The sequence below is a fragment of the Labeo rohita genome, chromosome 7, assembly GCF_022985175.1.
Source record: "Labeo rohita strain BAU-BD-2019 chromosome 7, IGBB_LRoh.1.0, whole genome shotgun sequence".
Lineage (NCBI taxonomy): Eukaryota > Metazoa > Chordata > Actinopteri > Cypriniformes > Cyprinidae > Labeo > Labeo rohita.
Window position 1 is genome coordinate 32,955,757 of NC_066875.1, and position 25,875 is coordinate 32,981,631.

Genomic DNA, 25,875 nt, shown 5'->3' on the forward strand with positions numbered 1-25,875 from the left:
TTTATTATTATTATTGTTATCAGTATTTAAAACAGTTGAGTACATTTTTTCAGGATTCTTTGACAAATATAAAGATCCAAATCCGCATTTACCTGAAATAAAAAAGCTTTTGTAACATTATACACTACTATTCAAATATAAAATAGTTATTTTAAATAGTAAAAATATTTCAAAATGTTACTGTTTTTACTGTACTTTGGATCAAATAAATGCAGGCTTGGTGAGCAGAAGAGACTTCTTTAAAAAACATTAAAAATCTTACTGTTCGGAAACTTTTGACTGGTAATGTATAAAAAACGAAATAAGTGTCTTTAAGTATTTGCAAAAATACATTTATAATATCTGCAATAAAATTCAAAGCAAAATGATTGACTGATGTTATTTATTTTATTTTATTTGTTATTAATTGGTGATTTACAGTTAAACACCTTTTATAAATCAGGCAGACATCAAATTTAAATACACATCCAAGGTTTATGCTGGAGTTTCAGTCCAGTTCCTCAATCAGAACAGTCTTTCTGTTTTCGACTGGTTTTTGGAAATCATCCCCTGTCTCTGGTTGACTGGTGAAGTCAGGACTCTGCTGCTTGACCACAGTTCTTTTAGTGGAGACATTAATAAGCAGCTGAGATTGATCAGTGGCCACAGCATCTGACTGAGGCCAGTGATATAGACTTGTAACAGCTTCTGATTCTGTCTCTTCACCAGAGATGACTTCAATCTTTGGACAGATCACACTCTGAAAAAAAAGTAACATGTAAAGCTCCACAATTTATCCATACAATTAAGTCACAATTTTTCATCACAAATTGGAAAATAACATCATCTTAATTATATCCTTCTTTTTCTTTAACACAGAAGTAAGCCTATGGGCAAGACTTCCGGTTCATTAGCCGCTATAGGCAAGTAACGAGAAGAATAACATTGTGCAGTAAACATTAAAACTGTTTGCACTACAAACCAGTGTGCTCAGAATTAAGATAATACATTAAAATAATGGTAAGACACACCCATTTGCAATATCAAGCAGCAAAACTAGCCGTGTTGTACAGCTAAAAATAGCTGGACGTAGATGAGACTGGAAGCCACGCCCACAACATTTACAAATGGCCACTCTTACAGGAAGAAAAAGGTCTATATGCTTTGTCACTTGTGTAATTTTAGTATCATTGAGATACAGTTATAGTATTTATTTATTATTTATTTCAAGGAACATTTTTTATGGTTTTAGTTTTAGATAATTATAATAACCCTGCTCTTACCTGTGATGCTGTTGGGAATATCAGACTATTTTCTTCATCTTCAAGGTCTGGAAGATCCTAGAGGATCAAAAATGTTGTTTCCAGTGAAAGTTTCTGTATGAATTAAATATACAATGCATGGAAATTCTATTCATTGTGAAAACAAATTGAAGTTATACTAATCTAAGCAATGGTGTATGAACTCACATCAATTGTTAATACTGGTTCATCTGACAGGGTGATAGACTCTATTTCATCCTCAGAGATCAGTTCAGTGACGAGAGCACCAGGACCTGCGACTGAGACTAAACTGCTCTGATGCGACGGCAATGGTTTTGTGACAACACTTATTTTGTGGTTCTTCTCCTCTTCATTTTTCAGTCCCCAAGTTGCTAACTGCCCAGTGTGTTTCTTGTCAAATGATGGATGAAGAACTTGTTCTGAACCCGTCTGATGTCTTTCTGGTTTTGACTGGTCGGAATGATTTTGATCACGTGTTGTTTGGATAATCTGTTCCTCATCAGATTCAGATTTGAAAATGTGGTCTATTTCTGATGCTGATGGATCACCTTGTTCGTGCTCTGTTTTTGAAGAGTCACTCTCTGCAGTTTCTGATGTTTCATCTTGAGGGCTTTGACCCTCAGTAAAAGTACTTGGAGGCTCTTTGATTCCTGAGGGTAAACCATAAGCTTTTAATAATGCTGTATGTCAGAAGGAAGTGAGAGAATATGAGTGTGTGTGTGTGTGTGTATACACTACTGTTCAAGAGTTTGGGGTTGGTCATTGTTTGGAAAGATTTCTCTTCTTATAATATTATCAAATATTATTGCAGTTTAAAATAATGCAATTTAGTTTTAAAATGTAATTTGTTCCTTAGATGGCAAAGCTGAAATTTCAGCTTACTCATGCCTTCAGTGTCCTTCAGGTTGATTCGGTACTCAAGTTTTCAACAATTCTTATTATCAGTGTTGCAAACAGTTGTGCTATATATTTTAGTAGAAACTTATACATTTTTCAGGATTTTTTTATTTATTTGAAAAGCATTTATTTGAAATAGAAATCCTTTGTAACAATGTAAAAGTCAACTGAATGCATCTTTGCTGAATAAAAGTTCAAATTAATTTAATCCCCAAACTTTTAAACAGTAGTTAATATGTGAACAGACTGTGTGTTTGCCTTTCTCCAAAAGCTCTCGAGCCTGCCGCTGTCTCAGCGCGTTCTCTTTGATGGCAGTCATTGCATCCAAACTCTCCTGGATCTTCCTTCTCTCTCTCGTTTCCCACATTTCCCTTTCTTTTCGCTCACCTTCCAAACCACCAGCTGCCCATGCCTCTGCGCATGCTCTGTGAATTAATGCAAACGTCAATAAAAGACTCAACAACAGCCTCTAGATGAACTAATAACAAAGACTACCTTTATAGGGACTATCCCAATGGCAGTTGGCAATTTAACACAGAAAACAATGCTGCTAACCTGTCTTTTGGAAACACAGGCCGGTCATCTAGATAGGTCAGCTGCTTTAGATGTACAATCAGAGTCTTCCTGTAGTTTGGGATTTTTTTGATGACTTCATTACCCATTAGATTTAACACTCGCTGGAAAATTCAAACAAACATGAATTAGCTTCTAGCATTTCAGTCTACATCTAGAAGCAAGCATTACTGCTCATGTATCCACCTGTTACTGAACACAGAAGTCTCGCCCAAATAGAGTGGTGCTTTACATTTCCGGTCTCAGGTGCATCTAGTCAAATTAACATTTTTAGAGCCAATAATATAAAGTTTAGTTATACTGAAAAGTTTCATTCAAATTTCAGTCAGTCTTTTTTACCCCATTTTAACATGGATTTCTATGGAGACCGGAACAGGAAAGCACCCAAATGGAAGTTAGAATCCATCATGGCGCCACTCATTGGTTATTTAGGAAAAATGTGGATATGAGGAAAGAGATACACTTTATTTACCAAGTCAGGCATTCTCTCTAGAATGCTGATGAGGGCTGGATCTCTGATGCGGTTGTGAGACAGATCAAGAACACTGATGGATAGACAATGGGACAGCTCCTCCATGTCACACACATTCTCCAGTGAGTTATGGGAGATCTGCAGTGTGGACAGCTCACTCAAGCAGGCTGAAAAACAAAAGATAAATGACTGATATATTGAGGAACAGAGACCAATACATTGCATGATGCCATTTTCACTTGTGTGTGCAAGTACTCACATATGTTCTCAATGACCTTGATGTAATTGTTTGAGACATTGAGGGTGCAAAGCTTGCTGACGGGTTCCAGGTTTTCCAGAGTATGAATTAGGTTCTGATGGAGAAAAAGACAGCGAAGCTCTGTCTGATTCTCCAGATTTTCAATCTTGCGAATACCATTACATTCCAGCCATAGGCAGCGCAGGCCGGTATATTCCTCTAAACCCTCAATACAAGAAAAACCTACAATGCAGAATTAACAACTTGAAAAGAACACAAATATGCAATATTAAAACTGTTTTTCAGATATAGAAATTTCAAACCTTTATAGTGAAGATAAAGTGTGTCATTCAGCCTTGGCGTCAGGTATAGTTTGTTTTTCTTGCAGTGCTCCCTTAAAAACTCTTTGGTAATTCTTAGAAGACACAAGAAAAATCATTTAGTATTTGTGATTCTTCTTAGACAACAACTGATGTTCTCCTGAGCAAATATCATACAGGTATTAGAAAAATGTGTTTTTCATCACCTGGGACCTGAATGCATTGTGCCGCTCTCTGATACTTTGGTTTCTATTTTGTCAGCATTAACCTTTGTCCCATCAGCTGCACTCTGAGACTCCTGGCCTTTGAAAGAAATGTTATTATTATTGGGCATTTTCCACAAATAGGGTACAAAATCGAACACTTTATTCAGTAAAAGTAGGAACTTACCCTTCAGAAAATATGGTAACACTTTACATTAAGGTGTCATTACACTATTTATTCATTGTTAATGTTAGTTCATAAAAATACAATTGTTAATTTTTGTTTATGTTAGTCCACAGTGCATTAACTAATGTTAACAAACAACTTGTGATTTTAATAATGCATTAATAATGCAGAAGTCTTGTTCATTCTTAGTTTATGTTAACTAATGTCGTTAATTAATGAACATTATTGTAAAGTGTTACCGAAAATATTTATTGTCTACCAAATGTAAATGTAAATTAAAAATAACTAATAATTAGTTTAAAATAATATTTTCATATTATTTTATTTGTTCAAGCCAAGCACACCGAAGTGTACAGTATACGAGCCATTGCCATTTTGATCAAGTAACAGACGTCGGAGCAGCAGCAGGATATAACGTTAACCACAAAAGAAGAAAACTTAACGATAATATTCCAGTACATTCCAACATTATTAACGTCGGATATGTCTTTGTTGGTGAGTCAGTTGTTTCAGGTCTGTTATTTTGGTGATAGCCGTTGAATGTAGACTTTAAGAAGGTAAGTTAACGTTACCTGGAGCGAAACACACAACACCTTCACTCGTGTCTTTTTCTTCAGATTCCGCCCTTGTTCCTTCCTCCGCGTTCATTGTTGTGGATACGTTCATTTTTGTCTGCATTTCGCAATGATATTGGAAGACAACATAAATCAAAACTGAAAAAACATATGAACGCGCCTACCGACCAACCGTTACCTTAGCTTAGTAGCTGCAAACAGTCTGCGAAGTTTGCTTAGTTTCCATAGAAACCGGACGCTTTGTGTGTGTTTCTCAAGAAACTGTTCGACCTTCTGCTGGCAGGTGGCAGGCAGCTACGAAAACATTAAGCTTGTTTTCAAAGATAGCACTAGACAAATATAATTTATTTCCCATTTCCAAAGAAGACAGATGCTTACAGTGGGTTTGTAAACAACAAATTTAATCAGTTTTGAATGAAGACATATTCAATATAAATGCTAATGTAAATGGAATATAAATGCTTGCCTGTTGTTTTATTACAACAGGGTTGTGCGTTAAGGATAGTTATGTCCAAAAGAGGAAGGGAATGTTTAAAGCTAATGACATCATATGATAAAGATATCTTATATCATACTGTATATTATATATCCTAACCTATTAATTATACCCACAATAGTACCAACATTAAGTGAGATTAATATGTAGGATACTGTTTAATATCATATTTAAACTCTAAATGAATGTGTCTATTTCTAGCCAGTTATACATTTTGATAAGAGTCCTTATCACTCAATAATGTTCAGTGTAAGAACCGTTTTATCATGCAGTTTTAACATATGTATTTTCAATTAAACAAAAATGGAATATACTTTTTTAGTAGTGAACAAAACTAAGATTGCAACTCAGTGGTTTCTCTGTATGTTTGGACACTGGTTTGTACGTCACCACTCCTAGAAAATGAATTAGAGGAGTTTTCTGTCTGTGTCTGATTTTCATGTAGCTTCTCACAACACAAACATCTAAACAAGCTATTAGCATCTTTCCTTATGAAAACATATAGCAAAGAGTCAGTGAGTGGATTTAAATACACTAAGATTCCTGACACTCTGACTAAATAACCATGAAGTGTTAGACCATACTCAAAGGAAAACGCCATAATGATGCTTTGAACAATGCTAGGCAGAAACAACACAGTGTAATTGAAAAGTACAAGTGCCAGAATCCTCAAAATCCTCTTTCTCTCATCAGGGGTGACTGCGACTGAATGAGACAGTGCCTTCTGTGATCCCACAAAGGAATACAAAACCAGTGGATAAGGTATCAATAAAATAAATGCAGTCAAGATAAATACATGTGCCACCTTCCCCTGAAGTGCAATAAAGACATCAATCACAATAATTCCAAATGGTATTGCCCAAACAAACAAGCATATCAGACCTAAATTCCTTGTAGTATTATGAAGTCGGTACCAAACAGGATATTTGATCATTATGTATCTTTCCACAGAGATACAGACCATGAAACCAACATTAACTATTATGCTCATGGAATAAATATAGTAGATAAATGCAATTGTAACACTGAATGTACAAAAATTCAGGACAGGTCTGAAACAAATCTGTATGATATCAGCGATAAAGAGGTTTATGACCAATACAGGAACAGTATGGTTAGGTCTGACCAGACAGCACAATCCATAAAGTGCCCAGGACATGACAAGAAACTCAACGGAGAAAATAATCCATATAACTACAGTTTCAGCTGTGGATCCACAAAGAAGTTTTTCCAGAAATGTCCACTTCAAGTCATCAATTTCCCATGGAAATGGGCTTAATTTCAGCTGGAATGTCCTATTGGTTAACGTTCCAGTATAAACCATTTCCCGTGTCTTGGATGGACTCTGAATGGTCAAACAACAGCAAAAACAAGTTATTTTTAAAATAAACATTTTAATTATTTGTTCTATTAGTTTCCTTGTTAAAACAAATTAATTATTATTTAACATAGTTAAGCAGCAATAGTTTGTATTAGTCTTTTTTTTTTTTTTTTTTTTTTTTTGTTATTTTCCAATTTTGTGAATTTTCTGAAAATATCCTCCAACTTTATTATTCTGTGAATTTAGGAAAGCCCCCTGAGAACTTACACAATCTCACTGGATGGAAGAAAGAGAGAAATACTCTGTCTAAAGATTCTCTGCCAGTTTCATTTAAATGAAAGCCACAATTTGTGAAATTAAAGAAATTCACCCTCAACTGAACACAGAAGATGATATTTTGAAGAATGTTGGTAACCAAACAGCTTCTGGTCTCATTTGACTTAGTGTTTTTAGTAAGAAAAACAAAATACTGCAAAATGATGAAATATCCCTTTATCACAAGTCCACAGGTGAATACCATCAAGTCTTAGTCCACCTTTACAAATATTATTTCCAGCTGTAGTTTTAGGTGTTTCATTATTTAGTTGTTAATGGCAGAAAGAGACATTAATTATTGAAATGTACATTCCATGAATGTGCAAATTTTAAAAGGAAGATTTGTGCAGAGATTTTAGATGAAGAAACAATTTTGATAATAGTTTTACTGATAAAAATTATTATAACTGTTGAAACAGATTAGAGGAGCTTCATTAAACACAAACATGACAAACACAAAAACAGGAATAAGAAAACACATTGTAAATTGCTAATTAACAATAGAAACATGTCTAAACATACCTTAGTTTCTGTGGTGATTATTTGTACTATCAGTTTTTGTGAAAGTGACACTGCTGTTGAGCTGAAATACATGAAAGATTTTTTGCTACACTCTCAAAGTAGAATCATTCATTTCCATACAAAGTAAAATAATTGCATGATCTGATTTACCGTTTTCATACACAATAAATTCAAAAGAAAATTAATATTGTAAATCTGATCAATAATTCCCAATTAACATAAAGACCAAAAGAAATGGGTTTACCTGACAATGAGCTGCTGCTGGTTGATTATGGTTGAAAGTAACTGATGAAGAAACAACATAGAGAGGGAGGAGCTGCTAACACTTAACCAGATCCATCCACCATGAGCTTTTTGCATTTTTATATCACATGACCATGCAATCAGATTAATATTTGGCTAGCATTTCCTGAAATCTAATTATGCTGCAGGGATTGACAGAAGTGTTGTTACATTTCAAATGTGAGTAACGATGAGTACTCAGTGAAGTGCTTAAATACGATAAATTGTTTCCTGTGTCTTTGATACTTGACACAAATGAAACTGTATATACCTTGTGTTGTTATTGGCAGTCTTCTCATTTGCGTGTTTGCTCTTTCGATTAACAAGGAAGTTGCTGAAATGAAGAGCTACACCTGATTTTCATGTAGCTTCTTACAACACAAAAATCTAAACATGCTATTAGCATCCTTCCTTATGAAAATATACATCAAAGAGTCAGCGAGTGGATTTAAATACAACATGATTCCTGACACTGAATGTAAACTATCATAATAACCACCTATTCCATGATTAAAAGATACTGCAAAAATTATGTTTTTCACAATGCTTGGTAGGAACAACACAGTGTAATTGAAAAGTACAAGAGCCAGAATGATCAAAATCCTCTTTCTCTCATCAGGGGTGACTGCGACCGAATGAGACAATGCCTTCCATGATCCCACAAAGCAAAACACAACCAGTGGATAAGGTAACAAAAAAATAAATAAACATAAACGAAATGCAAGTTCCACATCCACTTTAAGTGCAATAATCACATCAATCACCAAAAATCCACATAGTGTTGCCCAAACTAACAAGCATATCAGAACCAAATTCCCATACGAATGATGAAGTCTGTACCAGACAGGGTATTTGATCATTACATATCTTTCCACACAGATACAAACCATAAAGGCAATGTTAACTACTATGCTCAAGACGTAAATATAAAATATAAAAAAGATTACCTCATTTTGCACATTTAGTGTACACAAATGCAAAACAGGCTTGACACAAATCTGGATGATATCACAAACAAATAGATTTATGACGAATACAGGAACAGCATGGTTCGAGCTAAACAGACAACACAATCCATACAGTGCCAGACACATGACAACAAACTGAACGGAGAAAAGAATCCAGATAACCACCATTTCAGATGAAGATGCACACACAGTTGTCTTCACAGATGTCCAGTTAAAATTCTCCAGTAACCTAGCTAGATCATTTTCTTCCAGCTGTAATGTCATTTTGGTTGAAGTTTCAGGGTAGGCCATGCTCTGTAACCTGGGCTTAGGACATTCAAACTGAAATGGAAACAAATATATTTTTGGTTCAAAATTCATGTAATTGAAATGTAATGTTCTTGTAAGTTTTATGTTGTATTGTAAGCTCATGATATACCATTGATTAATTTTAGCAACAAAAATCTAAGCCATATGGCTCTGCAGAATGCCCTGCAACAAGCTGTATTGCTTTATTTAGTATAGCTTTATTTGAATTATTTTTTTTAGTAAATTTGTACGGGTTTTCTTAGAGTATATACGTGTTTTATTCACATCATTACAGGGAGTGTTTTATCAGGAAGTTATTTTTTGTATTATTTTTGTTTATTACTATTAGCCCCAATTGTCAAAAAACAAACAAACAACAGTAAATCACATTGCAATTAAATATCTAAAACACATTATCCTATGCACTTCTAAACATACCTTAACTGTATGCTTTGATTTCGATATTTGTCTGTCCTGTCAGTTTTTGTGCTACTCCTTGACCTGGAACACATAAAAAGAATTCACTTCTAAGCAATATATAAAATACTTGAAAAGTAACAAGATGGTGAATATGCATGGCTTTCTTCAATAATCAATTTAAAAACAAATGCAAAATTAATACATTTTATGCATTTATTTATATAAGAAATAATTTATATGAAATAAAATCTGGTAATAATAAAATCTGGTTCGTTGTTTGTATACTATAGTATAATAAATATTCGATTTTTTTTTTTTAAACAAAGTTTTAACAAAAACAGCAACAACAAAAAAACCTTAACTCTAGATGCATGATGCAGACAAAAACATCTGATATATGAACAATGAGCTTGCAGGTAAGAAAGAACAAAGGTTTTACCTGACACAGAAGCTGTTGGCTGATTATGGTTGCCAGTAACTGAAGAAACAACATTACAGAGAAAGGGAGGAGTTCTTAATCTTAATTGCCTCCATCCTCCATGGGTTCTGCTTTTTAGTTAATATGGGAAAGCACTAAGGGTAATAGTCGGCTAAAATGTCCAGAAATGCAATTATGATAACTCTGAATGAATAATGGTGAGTGGGTGGTAAAATGGTTAACTTGGCTGCATATGAAATTACTTCTGTGACAGTTTGAGATAAAAACACAAGAGATCTGTGTACATCTTAGGGGGTACTGATGATGTACTTTTGTGTGTACTGTATATTACTGGAATGTGTTATCAGTGTCTACCTAGCAACAGCCTATAAAAATACTTGTTTTTTTTTTTTTTTTTTTTTTTTTTTTTTTTACCACATCAATCTACACTCCATACACCATAATGGCAAAGCAAAAAACTTAAAGTAATCCATTGCCTAAGTATTCATACCCTTATCTGAGACCACTGAAATTTAGCTCAGGAGCATTCGTAATGCTTGTAGATGTTACTACACTTCGAGTGAAGTTAATCTGTGGCCAATTCTATTGAATGGGTGTGATTTGGAAAGTCACACATGTCTTTATAAAAGGTCTAACAGCTGAAAATGCATGTCAGAGCAAAAACTAACTCCTGAAGTAAAAAAAAATGCCTGTAGACAGGATTGCATCAAGCCACACATCTGGGGAAGAGTTCAGAAAAAAATTCTGCAGCATTGAAGGTTCACAGAAGTATGTAGTCTCTGTTACTCTTAATGGAAGTAGTTTGAAACAACCACAACTCTGGCCTCCTGGCCAAACTGAACAACTGATGGAGAAGAGCCTTGGCTAGAGTGGTGATCAAGAACCTGATGGTCACTCTAGTTGAGTTCCATGATTATATATGTAGATGTGAGAAACTTACAGAAGGAAAAACATCACTGCAACACTCCACCGATCTGGGCTTTATGGTGGTGTAGCAAGACTCAATCCTCAATTCAGTGAAGACACATCAAACACACTTGGAATTTGCAAAAAAGCCCCTAAGACTGTAAGAAACAAGATGGTCTGATGAACCTCAATTCCAAGCATCATGTTTGAAGGAAACCAGGCACTGCTCGTCACCTGCAAAGTACCATCCCAAAAGTAAAGTGTGCTGGTAGCAGCCTCATGCTGTGGGGCTGTTTTTCAGTGGCAGGGACTCGTCAGAGTAGAATAAAGATAGCCTTAATGAAAACCCAGTCTAGAGCATTCAGAACCTCAGACTGGGCAGAAGGTTCACCTTCCAACAGGAAAATGAGATTAAGCACACAGCAAGAGTGGCTTAGACAACACTGTGAATGTCCTTGAGTGGCCCAGCCAGAGCCCGGGCTTGAACCTCGAATCATACCCAAAAAGACTTGAGGCTGTAAAGGTGCTTCAAATAAGTACTGAGTTAAGGGTATGAATACTTGCAATGTACTTATATCAGTTTTTTTTATTTCTGATAAATTTATGAAGTTGTGACAATTCTGTTATTGCTTTGTCATTATGGTGCATGGAGTGTAGGATTGATGTGGAAAAAAAGTAATATAAAACAGTTTACCAGCAGCAACATAAAACATGAAAAAAATGAAGGGGTATGAATACATTTGCAAGGCACTGTAATTCCTTAAACAAACCTCAGCTGGGTATATTCATAATCTTTGTTTCCTCTGAATATGGATCTCTGACCCTCTTCTAAAATGGTGGATCAGTCTCTCTGAAAAGATCAACAAGAGCACGAAGCACATGAGCGAGTCTAACCCTCACCTCTGTCCAAATGGCTTTCTTCATTACATGACACAGAGACTTGACAGAAAGTTTTGCACATCAGAACTGTCCATTTAAGTCACTTTAAAGAAAGGGAAAAGGAGAAACATATGAAGGACCATATGAAACACTACTTTCAGAAAGTACTACTTTCACTACTTTTCCTCTGGGTTTGGGAAGTCTTACAAACATGCCAATCAAATTAAGATTAAAGCATCTGATCAAAACACACTTTGGATTATTCGTACTAAAGAGCAGAATTGTTTAAGATTAAACTCTGACAGCTCTTCCTCCGGGCCGCTGTGGTTTCTTAGACACCCTTGTGTGTTGGGACATCTATACAGGAGTCTAAGAAACCCACACACTTTCAGTGGATGGAAAAAAACAGATAAATACTCTGTTTTTCTGTCAATTTCACTTAAATGAAAAGGGAAAATACAATTTATAAAATTAAAGTTGTGTAAGTTGTGTAGTGATTTTACTTTCCCCCACTCAGGAAGGTGAAACAATGTAGTGACGGGTAGTCACGTCACCGATAATGTTGTAACATGTGGATCATGTGTCACTTTAAGTGCGGTTGTGAGTACATCAGATGACCACCTCTCACCTCTCTTAAGTTTGGTTCACTGGTTCAATAGTTCAATCATTCATAATTAATGCAAACTGGATGGAACTGGTCATGTGATTTATCTGAAAGATTGGTGGGATAGCTACCTTGTACAGCCTCTTACTGTATTTCCAACACAAAGAAGACACAAGTGTAATACAATTAATTTTATTAACAAAAACTAGACAAGAGTATTCAACAGCTACTAAATGAATACCATTATTGAAAAATGAATAAAGTGCACAAGATGCATAAAATGCAAGTGATTAAGTTGGGTGTTGCAATGGCAGAGATATGTCATCTTATGGAAAGATAAACTGAAACTAATAAGGAGAACACACATGAAAGATTATTTGTATAGTACAAATTTCCACCGTTGTTGCCAAATTTGTCACCATTTTCATACACAGAAAATTTAAAATAAAGTTAATATTGTGAATCTGATAAATAAATCCCAAGACAATGCACAATGAATTTGCAAGCATAAAGACAAATAGAAACGGGTTATCCGGACAATAAGCTGCTGCTGGTTGATTATGGTTGAAAGTAACTGATGAAGAAACAACATAGAAAGAGAGGAGCTTCTAACACTTAACCTGATCCATCCACCATGAGCTCTTTGCATTTTTATTATATGAGCATGCAATCAGATTAATATTTGGCTAGCATTTCTTGAAATCTATTATGTTCACAGGGACTGACAGAAATGTGAGTAATGCAGAGTAATCAGTAAAGTGCTTAAATGCAAGAAATTGTTTCCTGTGCTGTCTATGATACTTTAAACAAATGAAATTGTGTTAGAGGGGATCAGAATTGTTATTTACAGTCTTCTCAGTCGCGTATTTACTGGTTCGATTAATATGGCAGTTGCTGAATTGAAGGGCTACACCTGATTTTCATGTAGCTTCTTACAACACAAACATCTAAACATGCTATTAGCATCCTTCCTTATGAAAACATAGAGCAAAGAGTCAGCGAGTGGATTTAAATACATCATGATTCCTGACACTTTGACTAGATAACCATGAAGTTTTAGACCATACTCAAAGGAAAATGCCATAATGATGCTTTGAACAATGCTTGGGAGAAACAACACAGTGTAACTGAAAAGTACAAGTGCCAGAATCCTCAAAATCCTCTTCTGTTCTTCAGGGGTGACTGCGACGGAGTGAGACAGTGCCTTCTGTGATCCCACAAAGGAATACAAAACCAGTGGATAAGGCATCAATAAAACAAATGCAGATAAGATAAATGCATGTGCCACCTTCCCTTGAAGTACAATAATCACATCAATCACAATAATTCCAAATGTTATTGTCCAAACAAACAAGCATATCAGACCTAAATTCCTTGTAGTATTATGAAGTCGGTACCAAACAGGATATTTGATCATTATGTATCTTTCCACAGAGATACAGACCATGAAACCAACATTAACTATTATGCTCATGGAATAAATATACCAGATAAATGCAACTGTAACACTGAATGTACAAAAATTCAGGACAGGTCTGAAACAAATCTGTATGATATCAGCGATAAAGAGGTTTATGACCAATACAGGAACAGTATGGTTAGGTCTGACCAGACGGCACAATCCATAAAGTGCCCAGGACATGACAAGAAACTCAACGGAGAAAATAATCCATATAACTACAGTTTCAGCTGTGGATCCACAAAGAAGTTTTTCAAGAAATGTCCACTTCAAATCATCAATTTCCCATGGAAATAGGCTTAATTCCAGCTGGAATGTCCTATTGGGTGATGTTCCAGTATAAACCATTTCCTGTGTCTTGGATGGACAATGGATGATCAAACAAAAAACAACAGCACAAAGTTATTTTGAAATTTCCATTATTTTTTATAGTTTCCAGAATAGCAGAAGATACATCATTTTAAAACAAATTATTTAGTATTTAATATACCCAAGTTGCTATAGTTTGTATCCTATACTTTTTTGTTCTTTCCAGTCTTGATTTTGCAATTTTCAACATTTTCACAAAAATACCTTCTATATTATTCTGTGAATTTAGGAAAGCCATCTGAGAATTTACAGAATCTTAGTGGAAGAAAGAAACAGATAAATACTCTGTCTAAAGATTCTCTGCCAGTTTCATTTAAATGAAAGCCACAATTTGTGAAATGAAATAAGTTCACCCTCAATCTGTTACAAACATATGTATTTCTTTCTTTTGTTGAACACAGAAGAAGATATTTTGAAGAATGTTGGTACCAACATACCAAACAGTTTATGTTTTTAATGAGAAAAAAAAAATACAGAGTAATTAAATATCCCTTTAACACCAGTCCACGAACAGCATCAAGTCTTAGTCCACCTTTACAAACATTATTTTTAGCTGTACTTTCAGATGTTTCATTATGTAGTTGTCAATGGCAGAACGAGACATTAATGATGGAAAGGTACAACCAATAAATGTGCAAATTTTAAAAGGAAGCTTTGAGTACATATTTTAGATGAAAAATCAATTTTGATAATAGTTTTACTGATAAAAATATGGCAACTGTTGAAACAGATTAAGGGGCTTCATTAAACACAAAAAGTATCAAATTTTAAGCAGGAATAAGAAAATGCAATGTACATCGCTAACTAAGCTTACCATTTACATTTATAGAGCACAACTTTAACACTTTTTTTGTTAAAGTGATACTGCTGTTGAGCTGAAATTGCTACACTTCCACCATAGTAGAATCATTCATTTCAAGATAAAAGACAGTATAAAAAACTTAAATTCTCGAAGGCTTGTCTATTTATATACATTCACAACACAAAGTAAAACAACTGCATAACCTGATTCTAACATTTTCATACACAATGCATTCAAAGTAAAATTAATATTGTGAACCTGATCAGTAATTCCTAAGACAATGTAATAACTCTGCAAACATAAAGAGCAAAAGAAATGGGTTTACCTGACAATGAGCTGCTGCTGGTTGATTATGGTTGAAAATAACTGATGAAGAAACAACATAGAGAGAGAGGAGCTGCTAACACTTAACCAGATCCATCCACCATGAGCTTTTTGCATTTTTATCACATGATCATGCAATCAGATTAATATTTGGCTAGCATTTCCTAAAACTGAATTATGCTCACAGGGATTGATAGAAATGTTGTTCAGTTTCAAATGTGAGTAGATGAGTACTCCGTTAAGTGCTTAAATATGATAAATCGTTTCCTGTGCTGTCTTTGATACTTTACACAAATGAAACTTTATACGTCTTGTGTTGTTATTTGCTGTCTTCTCAGTCACATGGTTTTGCTGGTTCGATTAACATGGCAGTTGCTGAATTGAAGAGCTACACCTGATTTTCATGTAGCTTCCTACAACACAAACATCTAAACATGCTATTTGCATCCTTCCTTATGAAAATATACAGCAAAGAGTCAGCGAGTGGATTTAAATACATCATGATTCCTGACACTGAATGCAAACTATCATAATAACCACTTATTCCGTGCTTAAAGGATACTGAAAAAATTATGGTTTGCACAATGCTTAGTAGGAACAACGCAGTGTAATTGAAAAGTACAAGAGCCAGAATGATCAAAATCCTCTTTCTCTCATCAGGGGTGACTGCGACCGAATGAGACAGTGCCTTCCATGATCCCACAAAGCAAAACACAACCAGTGGATAAGGTAACAAAAAAATAAATAAACTTAAAAGAAATGCAAGTTCCACATCCACTTTAAGTGCAATAATCACATCCACGATCATAAATCCACACAGCATTGCCCAAACAAACAAGCATATCGGAAACAAATTCCTACATGAATGATGAAGTCGGTACCAAACAGGGTATTTGATCATTACGTATCTTTCCACAGAGATACAGACCATGAAGCCAATGTTAACTAATATGCTCAAGCCATACATATAATACATAAAAAAGATTACCTTATTCTGCACATTTAGTGTACACAAATGCAGAACAGGCTTGACACAAATCTGGATGATATCACAAACAAATAGATTTATGACGAATAAAGGGACAGCTTGGTTCGACCTAAACAGACAACACAATCCATAGAGTGCCAGACACATGACAACAAACTGAATGGAGAAAATAATCCAGATAACCACCATTTCAGATGAAGATGCACACACAGCTGTCTTCACAGATGTCCAGTTAAATTTCTCCAGTAACGTAGCAAGATCATTTTCTTCCAGCTGTAATGTCACGTTGGTTGAAGTTTCAGCGTAGGCCATGCTCTGTGAACTGGACTTAGGACATTCAAACTGAAATGGAAACAAGTCTGTTTTTGATTCTAAATTCATATAATTGCTTTTATTAATATAAGCTTTATGTCGTATTGTAAGTTCATGATATAACATTGATTCATTTTTGGCAAAAAATCTATAAGGCATATGGTTCTGCAGAATGCCCTGCAACAAGATATATTGCTTTAACTTTATTTGAATTAATTCCTTTTTTCAGTCATTTTTTACATGTTCTCTTATCAGAGTATATGTGTATATTATTCACATCATTAAAGGGAGTGTGTTATTGGGAAGTTATTTATTTATTTATTTATTTTTTACATTTATAAAATATTAGCCCCAACTGTCAAACAAACAACAGTGACACATGGCACATAAATATCTAAAATGTATTTTATCCTATGCACTTTAAAACACATATAAACATACCTTAACTGTACACTGTGATTTAGATTTTTGTCCGTCCTGTCAGTTTTTGTTTTACTCCTCAACCTGAAACACATAAAAAGAATTTGCTTCATTGCCATTAGAAAATAATCCACTAACAAGCAGTGTAGAAATGACTTAAAAAGTAACAAGAAGGAGAATATGTATGACTCTCTTCAATAATCAATTTAATAACTTATACTGCTTTAAAAATCAAACTCAGCGCTGATTAAAATGCAAAAGTCTGCAATGGAATAGAATAAACATAATATTGAATGCATTTATTGATATAACAAATAATTTATATTAAATAAAATATGGTAATTATAAAATCTGGTTTGTTGTTTGTACACTATAATCTAATAAAGATTAGATATTTTTTTTAAACAGCAAAAACAAAAAAACATAACTCTAGATGCATGACTGTCAAAAACAAAACGAAACATCTAATATATGAATAACGAGCTTGCAGGTAAGAAAGAACAAAGGAAAGGTTTTACCTGACACAGAGGCTGTTGGCTGTTTATGGCTGGCAGTAACTGATGAAGAAACAACATTACAGAGAAAGGGAGGAGTTTACATTAAAACATTAATCTTAATTGCCTCCATTCTCCATCGGTTCTGCATTTTAGTAAATACGGGAAAGTACTAAGAGTAAAAGTCAGCTAAAATGTCCTGAAATGCAGTTATGATAACTCTGGATTACAAAAATGAATAATGGTGAGTGGCTGGTAAAATGGTTAACTTGGCTGCATATGAAATAACTTCTGTGACGGTTTGAGATAAAAACACAAGAGATCTGTGTACATCTTAGGGGTTACTGATGATGTACTTTTGTAAGTACTGTATATTACTAGCATGTGTTATTATTAGGTGTCCAGCAACAGCCTATAAAAATACTGGTATGTGCTTTGTTGCTAAACTTTACTAAATAAATACTCATACTGAAGAGCAGATGTATGTAAGATCAAACTCTTGTGGCCCTTCCTACGGGCCGCTGTGGTTTCTTAGACAGCCTTGTGTGTTGGGACATCTACGGGAGTCTAAGAAACCCACACAATTTCAGTGGATGGAAAAAAACAGATAAATACTCTGTTTTTCTGTCAATTTCACTTAAATGAAAGCCAGTCTAAGGGAAAATACAGTTTATGAAATGAAAGAGAGACTCAAGTTGTGTAGTGATTTTACTTTCACCCACTCAGGAAGGTGAAATAATGTAGTGACGGGTAGTCACGTCACCGATAATGTTGTAACTTGTAGATCATGTATCACTTTAAGTGCGGTTGTGAGTACATCAGATGACCACCTCTCACCTCTCTTAAGTTTGGTTCAGTGGTTCAATAGTTCAATCATTTATAATTAATGCAAACTGGATGGAACTGGTCATGTGATTTATCTGAAAGATTGGTGGGATAGCTACCTTGTACAGCCTCTTACTGTATTACCAACACAGAAGACACAAATGTAATACAATTCATTTTATTAACAAAAACTAGACAAGAGTATTCAACAGCTACTAAATGAATACCATTATTGAAAAATGAATAAAGTGCACAAGATGCATAAAATGCAAGTGATTAAGTTGGGTGTTGCAATGGCAGAGATATGTCATCTTATGGAAAGATAAACTGAAACTAATAAGGTGGACATACATGAAAGATTATTTGTATAGTACAAATTTTTACCAGTTTTGTCACCAATTTCATATACATAGTTGATCTCAAGACAATGTCTAAGCAAAAGAGCAAGACATAAAGAGCAAAAGAAATGGGTTTACCAGCAATGAGCTGCTGCTGGTTGATTATGGTTAAAAGTAACTGATGAAGAAACAACATGGAAAGAGAGGAGCTGCTAACTAGCATTTCCTGAAATCTAATTATGCTCACATGGATTGACAGAAATGTGAGTAATGATGAGTAATCAGTAAAGTGCTTAAATGCGATAAATTGTTTTCTGTGCTGTCTTTGATACTTTACACAAATAAAACTTTATACACCTTGTGTTATAGGGAATCAAAATTGTTTTTTGCAGTCTAACAGTTCAAATTCAAGGCTTCTCAGTCGCGTATTTACTGGTTCGATTAACATGGCAGTTGCTGAATTGAAGAGCTACACCTGATTTTCATGCAGCTTCTTACAACACAAACATCTAAACATGCTATTTGCATCCTTCCTTATGAAAATATACAGCAAAGAGTCAGCGAGTGGATTTAAATACATCATGATTCCTGACACTGAATGTAAACTATCATAATAACCACTTATTCCGTGCTTAAAGGATACTGCAAAAATTATGTTTTGTACAGTGCTTGGTAGGAACAACACAGTGTAATTGAAAAGTACAAGAGCCAGAATGATCAAAATCCTCTTTCTCTCATCAGGGGTGACTGCGACCGAATGAGACAGTGCCTTCCATGATCCCACAAAGCAAAACACAACCAGTGGATAAGGTAACAAAAACATTATTACATTTAGAAGAAATGCAAGTTCCACATCCACTTTAAGTGCAATAAAGACATGAATCACCATATATCCACATAGTGTTGCCCAAACAAACAAGCATATTAGAAACAAATTCCTACACGAATGATGAAGTCGATACCAAACAGGGTATTTGATCATTACGTATCTTTCCACAGAGATACAGACCATGAAGCCAATGTTAACTACTACGCTCACAATATAAACATGAACTACTAACAAAAATGCATTATTTTGCACATTCAGTGTACAAAAACTCAGAACAGGCTTGACACAAATCTGGATGATATCACAAACAAATAGATTTATAATGAATAAAGGGACAGCTTGGTTCGACCTAAACAGACAACACAATCCATACAGTGCCAGACACATGACAACAAACTGAATGGAGAAAAGAATCCAGATAACCACCATTTCAGATGAAGATGCACACACAGCTGTCTTCACAGATTTTCCATTAAATTTCCTCAGTAAACTAGCTAGATCGTTTTCTTCCAGCTGTAATGTCATGTTGGTTGAAGTTTCAGCGTAGGCCATGCTCTGTGAACTGGGCTTAGGACATTCAAACTGAAATGGAAACAAATCTGTTTTTGATTCAAAATTCATATAATTGGCTTTATTCATATAAGCTTTATGTTGTATTGTAAGTTCATGATATAACATTGATTCATTTTGGCAAAAAATCTATAAGGCATATGGTTCTGCAGAATGCCCTGCAACAAGATATATTGCTTTAACTTTATTTGAATTAATTCCTTTTTACATGTTTTCTTAGAGTATATGTGTATTTTATTCATATCATTAAAGGGAGTGTGTTATCGGGAAGTTATTTAATTTTTTTTTTTTTTTATTACACAAGGCATATCTAAAATGTATTTTATCCTATGCACTTTAAAACACACATAAACATACCTTAACTGTACACTGTGATTTAGATTTTTGTCCGTCCTGTCAGTTTATGTTTTACTCCTCAACCTGAAACACATAAAAATAATTTGCTTCATTGCCATTAGAAAATAATCCACTAACAAGCAGTGTAGAAATGACTTAAAAAGTAACAAGAAGATGAATATGTATGGCTCTCTTCAATAATCAATTTAATAACTTATACTGCTTTAAAAATCAAACTCAGCGCTGATTAAAATACAACATCTACTTGCCAAATTCTGCAATGAAATAGAATAAAAATAATATTTTATGCATTTATTTATATAACAAATAATTTATATTAAATAAAATATGGTAATTATGAAATCTGGTTTGTTTTTTGTATACTATAGTGTAACAAAGATTAAATAATTTTTTAAACACCAACAAAAAAAAAAAAAAAACATAATTCTAGATGCATGCTGCAGTCAAAAACAAAACGAAACATCTAATATATGAATAATGAGCTTGCAGGTAAGAAAGAACAAAGGAAAGGTTTTACCTGACACAGAGGCTGTTGGCTGTTTATGGCTGGCAGTAACTGATGAAGAAACAACATTACAGAGAAAGGGAGGAGTTTACATTAAAACATTAATCTTAATTGCCTCCATCCTCCATGGGTTCTGCATTTTAGTAAATACGGGAAGTACTAAGAGTAAAAGTCAGCTAAAATGTCCTGAAATGCAGTTATGATAACTCTGGATTACAAAAATGAATAATGGTGAGAGGCTGGTAAAATGGTTAACTTGGCTGCGTATGAAATTACTTCTGTGACGGTTTGAGATAAAAACACAAGAGATCTGTGTACATCTTAGGGGTTACTGATGATGTACTTTTGTAAGTACTGTATATTACTAGCATGTGTTATTATTAGATGTCCAGCAACAGCCTATAAAAATACTGGTATGTGCTATGTTGGTAAACTTTACTAAATAAATACTCATACTGAAGAGCAGATGTATTTAAGATCAAACTCTTGTGGCCCTTCCTACGGGCCGTTGTGGTTTCTTAGACACCCTTGTGTGTTGGGACATCTACAAGAGTCTAAAAAAACTCACACAATTTCAGTGGATGGAAAAAAACAGATAAATACTCTGTTTTTCTGTCAATTTCACTTAAATGAAAGCCAGTTTAAGGGAAAATACAGTTTATGAAATGAAAGAGAGACTCAAGTTGTGTAGTGATTTTACTTTCACCCACTCAGGAAGATGAAATAATGTAGTGACGGGTAGTCACGTCACCGATAATGTTGTAACTTGTGGATCACGTGTCACTTTAAGTGCGGTTGTGAGTACATCAGATGACCACCTCTCACCTCTCTTAAATTTGGTTCAGTGGTTCAGTAGTTCCATCATTTATAATTAATGCAAACTGGATGGAACTGGTCATGTGATTTATCTGAAAGATTGGTGGGATAGCTACCTTGTACAGCCTCTTACTGTATTACCAACACAGAAGACACAAGTGTAATACAATTAATTTTATTAACAAAAAATAGACAAGAGTATTCAACAACTACTAAATGAATACCATTATTGAAAAAGGAATAAAGTGCACAAGATGCATAAAATGCAAGTGATTAAGTTGGGTGTTGCAATGGCAGAGATATGTCATCTTATGGAAAGATAAACTGAAACTAATAAGGAGAACATACATGAAAGATTATTTGTATAGTACAAATTTTTACCAGTTTTGTCACCAATTTCATACACAGTAAATTCAAAATGAAATTAATATTGTGAATCTGATAAGTTGATCCCAAGACAATGTCTAAGCAAAAGAGCAAGAGATAAAGAGCAAAAGAAATGGGTTTACCTGACAATGAGCTGCTGCTGGTTGATTATGGTTGAAAGTAACTGATGAAGAAACAACATAGAAAGAGAGTAGCTGCTAACTAGCATTTCCTGAAATCTAATTATGCTCACAGGGATTGACAGAAATGTGAGTAATGATGAGCAAAATCAGTAAAGTGCTTAAATGCGATAAATTGTTTTCTGTGCTGTCTTTGATACTTTACACAAATAAAACTTTATACACCTTGTGTTATAGGGAATCACAATTGTTTTTTGCAGTCTAACAGTTCAAATTCAAGGCTTCTCAGTCGCGTATTTGCTGGTTCGATTAACATGGCAGTTGCTGAATTGAAGAGCTACACCTGATTTTCATGCAGCTTCTTACAACACAAAAATCTAAACATGCTATTTGCATCCTTCCTTATGAAAATATACAGCAAAGAGTCAGCGAGTGGATTTAAATACAACATGATTCCTGACACTGAATGTAAACTATCATAATAACTACTTATTCCGTGCTTAAAGGATACTGCAAAAATTATGTTTTGTACAATGCTTGGTAGAAACAACACAGTGTAACTGAAAAGTACAAGAGCCAGAATGATCAAAATCCTCTTTCTCTCATCAGGGGTGACTGCGACCGAATGAGACAGTGCCTTCCATGATCCCACAAAGCAAAACACAACCAGTGGATAAGGTAACAAAAACATTATTACATTTAGAAGAAATGCAAGTTCCACATCCACTTTAAGTGCAATAAAGATATCAATCACCATATATCCACATAGCGTTGCCCAAACAAACAAGCATATCAAAAACAAATTCCTACATGAATGATGAAGTCGATACCAAACAGGGTATTTGATCATTACGTATCTTTCCACAGAGATACAGACCATGAAGCCAATGTTAACTACTATGCTCATGATATAAACATGAAATACTAAAAAAAATACATTATTTTGTACATTCAGTGTACAAAAATTCAGAACAGGCTTGACACAAATCTGGATGATATCACAAACAAATAGATTTATAATGAATAAAGGGACAGCTTGGTTCGACCTAAACAGACAACACAATCCATACAGTGCCAGACACATGACAACAAACTCAATGGAGAAAATAATCCAGATAACCACCATTTCAGATGAAGATGCACACACAGCTGTCTTCACAGATGTCCAGTTAAATTTCTCCATTAACGTAGCAAGATCATTTTCTTCCAGCTGTAATGTCACGTTGGTTGAAGTTTCAGCGTAGGCCATGCTCTGTGAACTGGACTTAGGACATTCAAACTGAAATGGAAACAAAGCTTTATGTTGTATTGTAAGCTCTTGATATAACATATCACATAAATTAATTAGATACATTTGATTAATTTTGGCCAAAAATCTAAGGCAAATGGTGATGCAGAATTCCTCCAACAAGCGATATTTTATTATTTGTATTTTTTTCCAGTAACTTTATTAAAGGTTTTCTTAGAGTGTATAAATGTAATGTATTCACATTATTTCATCGGGAATTTATTTATTTATTTTTATTTAACCACCAACTGTGGGAAAACAAGAAAAAAATGTACAATAAAATAAATAAGAATAGCAAATCACTTGGCAATCAAATATCTAAAATGTATTATCATCCTATGCACACATATAATCATACCTTAACTGTATGTTGTGATTTAGATTTTTGTCCGTCCTGTCAGTTTTTGTGTTACTCCTCGACCTGAAATACATAAGAATGTGCTTCATTGCCATTAGAAAACAATCCACTAGGAAGCACTAGAAAATACTTGAAATATAACAAGGTGAATAATCAATAATCAGTGGAATAGAATAAAATATATTTATTTATATAAAAAAATACAGAAAAATAAAGGTTAGATCATTTTCCAAACAACAAAGTAAAAAAACATCAACTCTATAGATGCACAAATACGCAGACAAAAACAAAACTAAACATCTAATATAGGAATAATGAGCTTGATGAGATAAGAAAGAACAAAGGATAAGTTTTACCTGACACAGAGGCTGTTGGATGATTACAGCTGGCAGTAACTGATGAAGAAACAACATTACAGAGAAAGGGAGGAGTTCTTAATGTTTAATTTTTATCCTTCCTCCATGGGTTCTGCTTTTTAGTTAATATGGGAAAGTACTAAAAGTAATAGTCGGCTAAAATGTCCTGAAACCCAATTATGTTAACTCTGGATTGCAAAAATGAATAATGGTAAGTGGCTGGTAAAAAGGTTAACTTGGCTATGTATGGAATTAGTATTTCAGTCCATAAATTACCTCTGTGACTTAACGGTTTAAGATCTGTGTACATCTTAATTAAAAGGATCATTATTACATGCGATTTTATAAGAAAACCTTGTTTTATTGAAAAAAACTGCAAAATTTTTCACCACAAATATTACAGAACACGTCATTTAGCAATTAAAACTCATGCAAAGGGTTCCTACTTATGGTAACATGCTCAGAGGCCAATCTGAACTGCTAAAGAACTGGCAAAGCCCCCAACACAGCATGTTTTACAGGTAATACAGAGCACTTTTTATGTTTCGCAAAACAACTTTTCAATACTTCTTCACTCATGACTTCATGTACTTCCATAGGATCTTTATTATTCGAGCCCTCATGGTAGAAACATGTCTGTCACATATCGCATGTCAGCATTAACTTGTAAACATCCTCTGATAATTCAGACAGATTGTTCTGTTAAGCACAATGCCAATAAGCGATACTTTTAGAGCCAGAATTTCTCCAGAGACTTGCTGGTTGTTTATGTACAAATATATAACTCATTTCAGGGTGATTACATGAATGTTGAATTACTATAGTTATTAGATCACCTGTAAACCAATGAGTTGGGAATGGGGGAGAATAATAAATCATGTGAATGATGTACTTTTTGTGTGTGAGTTACTGGTGTGGTATTATTAGGCGTCTACTTTGCAACAGCCATTAAAAATCCTGTTATTTCTATATTTTTTTAATGGATAGCACTGCAAAGCAATTGACAGAAACAAACGTGCAAACCGCAAAACAAGTACATAAAGGGAAATATCTTTCCATACACTACTATTTAAAAGTTTAAGGTTGGTAAGATTTGTTTAATATTTTTGAAAGAAGTCTCTTATCCTCACCTAGTATGCATTTTTTCATCAAAAACACAGTAAGAAGAGCAATATGGTGAAATATTACTACAATTTAAATATTACTGTTTTCTATTTTGAGTTTCTAAGATGTCATTTATTCATGTCATGGCAAAGCTGAATTTTCAATTTAATAAATCCCCACTGAATAAAACTATTAATTCATTACAAATATAACTATTCTGACCCCAAACTTTTGAACGGTAGTGTACATTCATTTATGTGGCCATATTTTGGCCACATTACCGAGTGATTAAAAAATTAGACATGGCAAAGAAGTAAAGTTTAAATAAAAAGTGCTTATCTTTGAACAGCTGTTGAAATATACAGCTGAAGTCAAAAGTTTACATACACCTTGCAAAATCTGCAAAATGTTAATGTTTAAATAAGAGGGATCATACAAAATGCATGTTATTTGTATTTAGTACTGACCTGAATATATTTCACATAAAAGATGTTTACATATAGTAAACAAGAAAATAATAGTGGAAATTTATAAAAATGACCCCGTTCAAAAGTTTATATACACTTAATTCTTAATACTGTGTTGTTACCTGAATGATCCACAGCTGTTTTTTTGTTTAGTGATAGTTGTTCATCAAGTCCCTTGTTTGTCCTGAACAGTTAAACTGCCCGCTGTTCTTCAGAAAAAT

At 34.2% G+C, this 25,875-nt stretch overlaps 2 protein-coding genes across 14 annotated transcripts; both read right to left on the reverse strand.

Moving 5' to 3' along the window:
* Positions 1 to 431: 431 nt before the first annotated feature.
* Positions 432 to 4,928, reverse strand: dnaaf1 (dynein axonemal assembly factor 1). 4 transcript variants are annotated; one of them, XM_051115428.1, is made up of 10 exons: positions 4,725 to 4,928; positions 3,969 to 4,065; positions 3,766 to 3,857; positions 3,464 to 3,685; positions 3,205 to 3,371; positions 2,715 to 2,836; positions 2,418 to 2,584; positions 1,449 to 1,912; positions 1,263 to 1,319; positions 432 to 739 (listed from the first exon to the last, which is right to left on the reverse strand). In XM_051115428.1, the coding sequence occupies exons 1-10, from the start codon at positions 4,828 to 4,830 to the stop codon at positions 488 to 490; spliced, it is 1,746 nt and encodes a 581-aa protein (XP_050971385.1). In that variant the 5' UTR covers positions 4,831 to 4,928; the 3' UTR covers positions 432 to 487. The 4 variants fall into 4 exon arrangements, with proteins under 4 accessions (XP_050971385.1, XP_050971386.1, XP_050971387.1 ...); XM_051115429.1 differs by having other exon boundaries at positions 3,969 to 4,060; positions 4,725 to 4,826; XM_051115430.1 differs by lacking the exon at positions 4,725 to 4,928 and adding an exon at positions 4,153 to 4,288.
* Positions 4,929 to 8,939: 4,011 nt separating this feature from the next.
* On the reverse strand, positions 8,940 to 25,653 carry LOC127167690 (G-protein coupled receptor 4-like). Of its 10 annotated transcripts, none has more exons than XR_007828009.1 (3): positions 24,084 to 25,653; positions 23,728 to 23,790; positions 8,941 to 8,952 (listed from the first exon to the last, which is right to left on the reverse strand). XR_007828009.1 is itself a non-coding variant. In XM_051113873.1 (3 exons), exon 3 carries the CDS (start codon positions 19,877 to 19,879, stop codon positions 18,968 to 18,970), a length of 912 nt encoding a protein of 303 aa, XP_050969830.1. In that variant the 5' UTR covers positions 19,880 to 19,909; positions 20,255 to 20,317; positions 20,772 to 20,797; the 3' UTR covers positions 18,375 to 18,967. The 10 variants fall into 10 exon arrangements, 5 of the variants coding, with proteins under 5 accessions (XP_050969830.1, XP_050969828.1, XP_050969829.1 ...); XR_007828008.1 differs by lacking the exon at positions 8,941 to 8,952 and adding an exon at positions 16,347 to 16,451; XM_051113873.1 differs by lacking the exons at positions 8,941 to 8,952; positions 23,728 to 23,790; positions 24,084 to 25,653 and adding exons at positions 18,375 to 19,909; positions 20,255 to 20,317; positions 20,772 to 20,797.
* Positions 25,654 to 25,875: the final 222 nt, after the last annotated feature.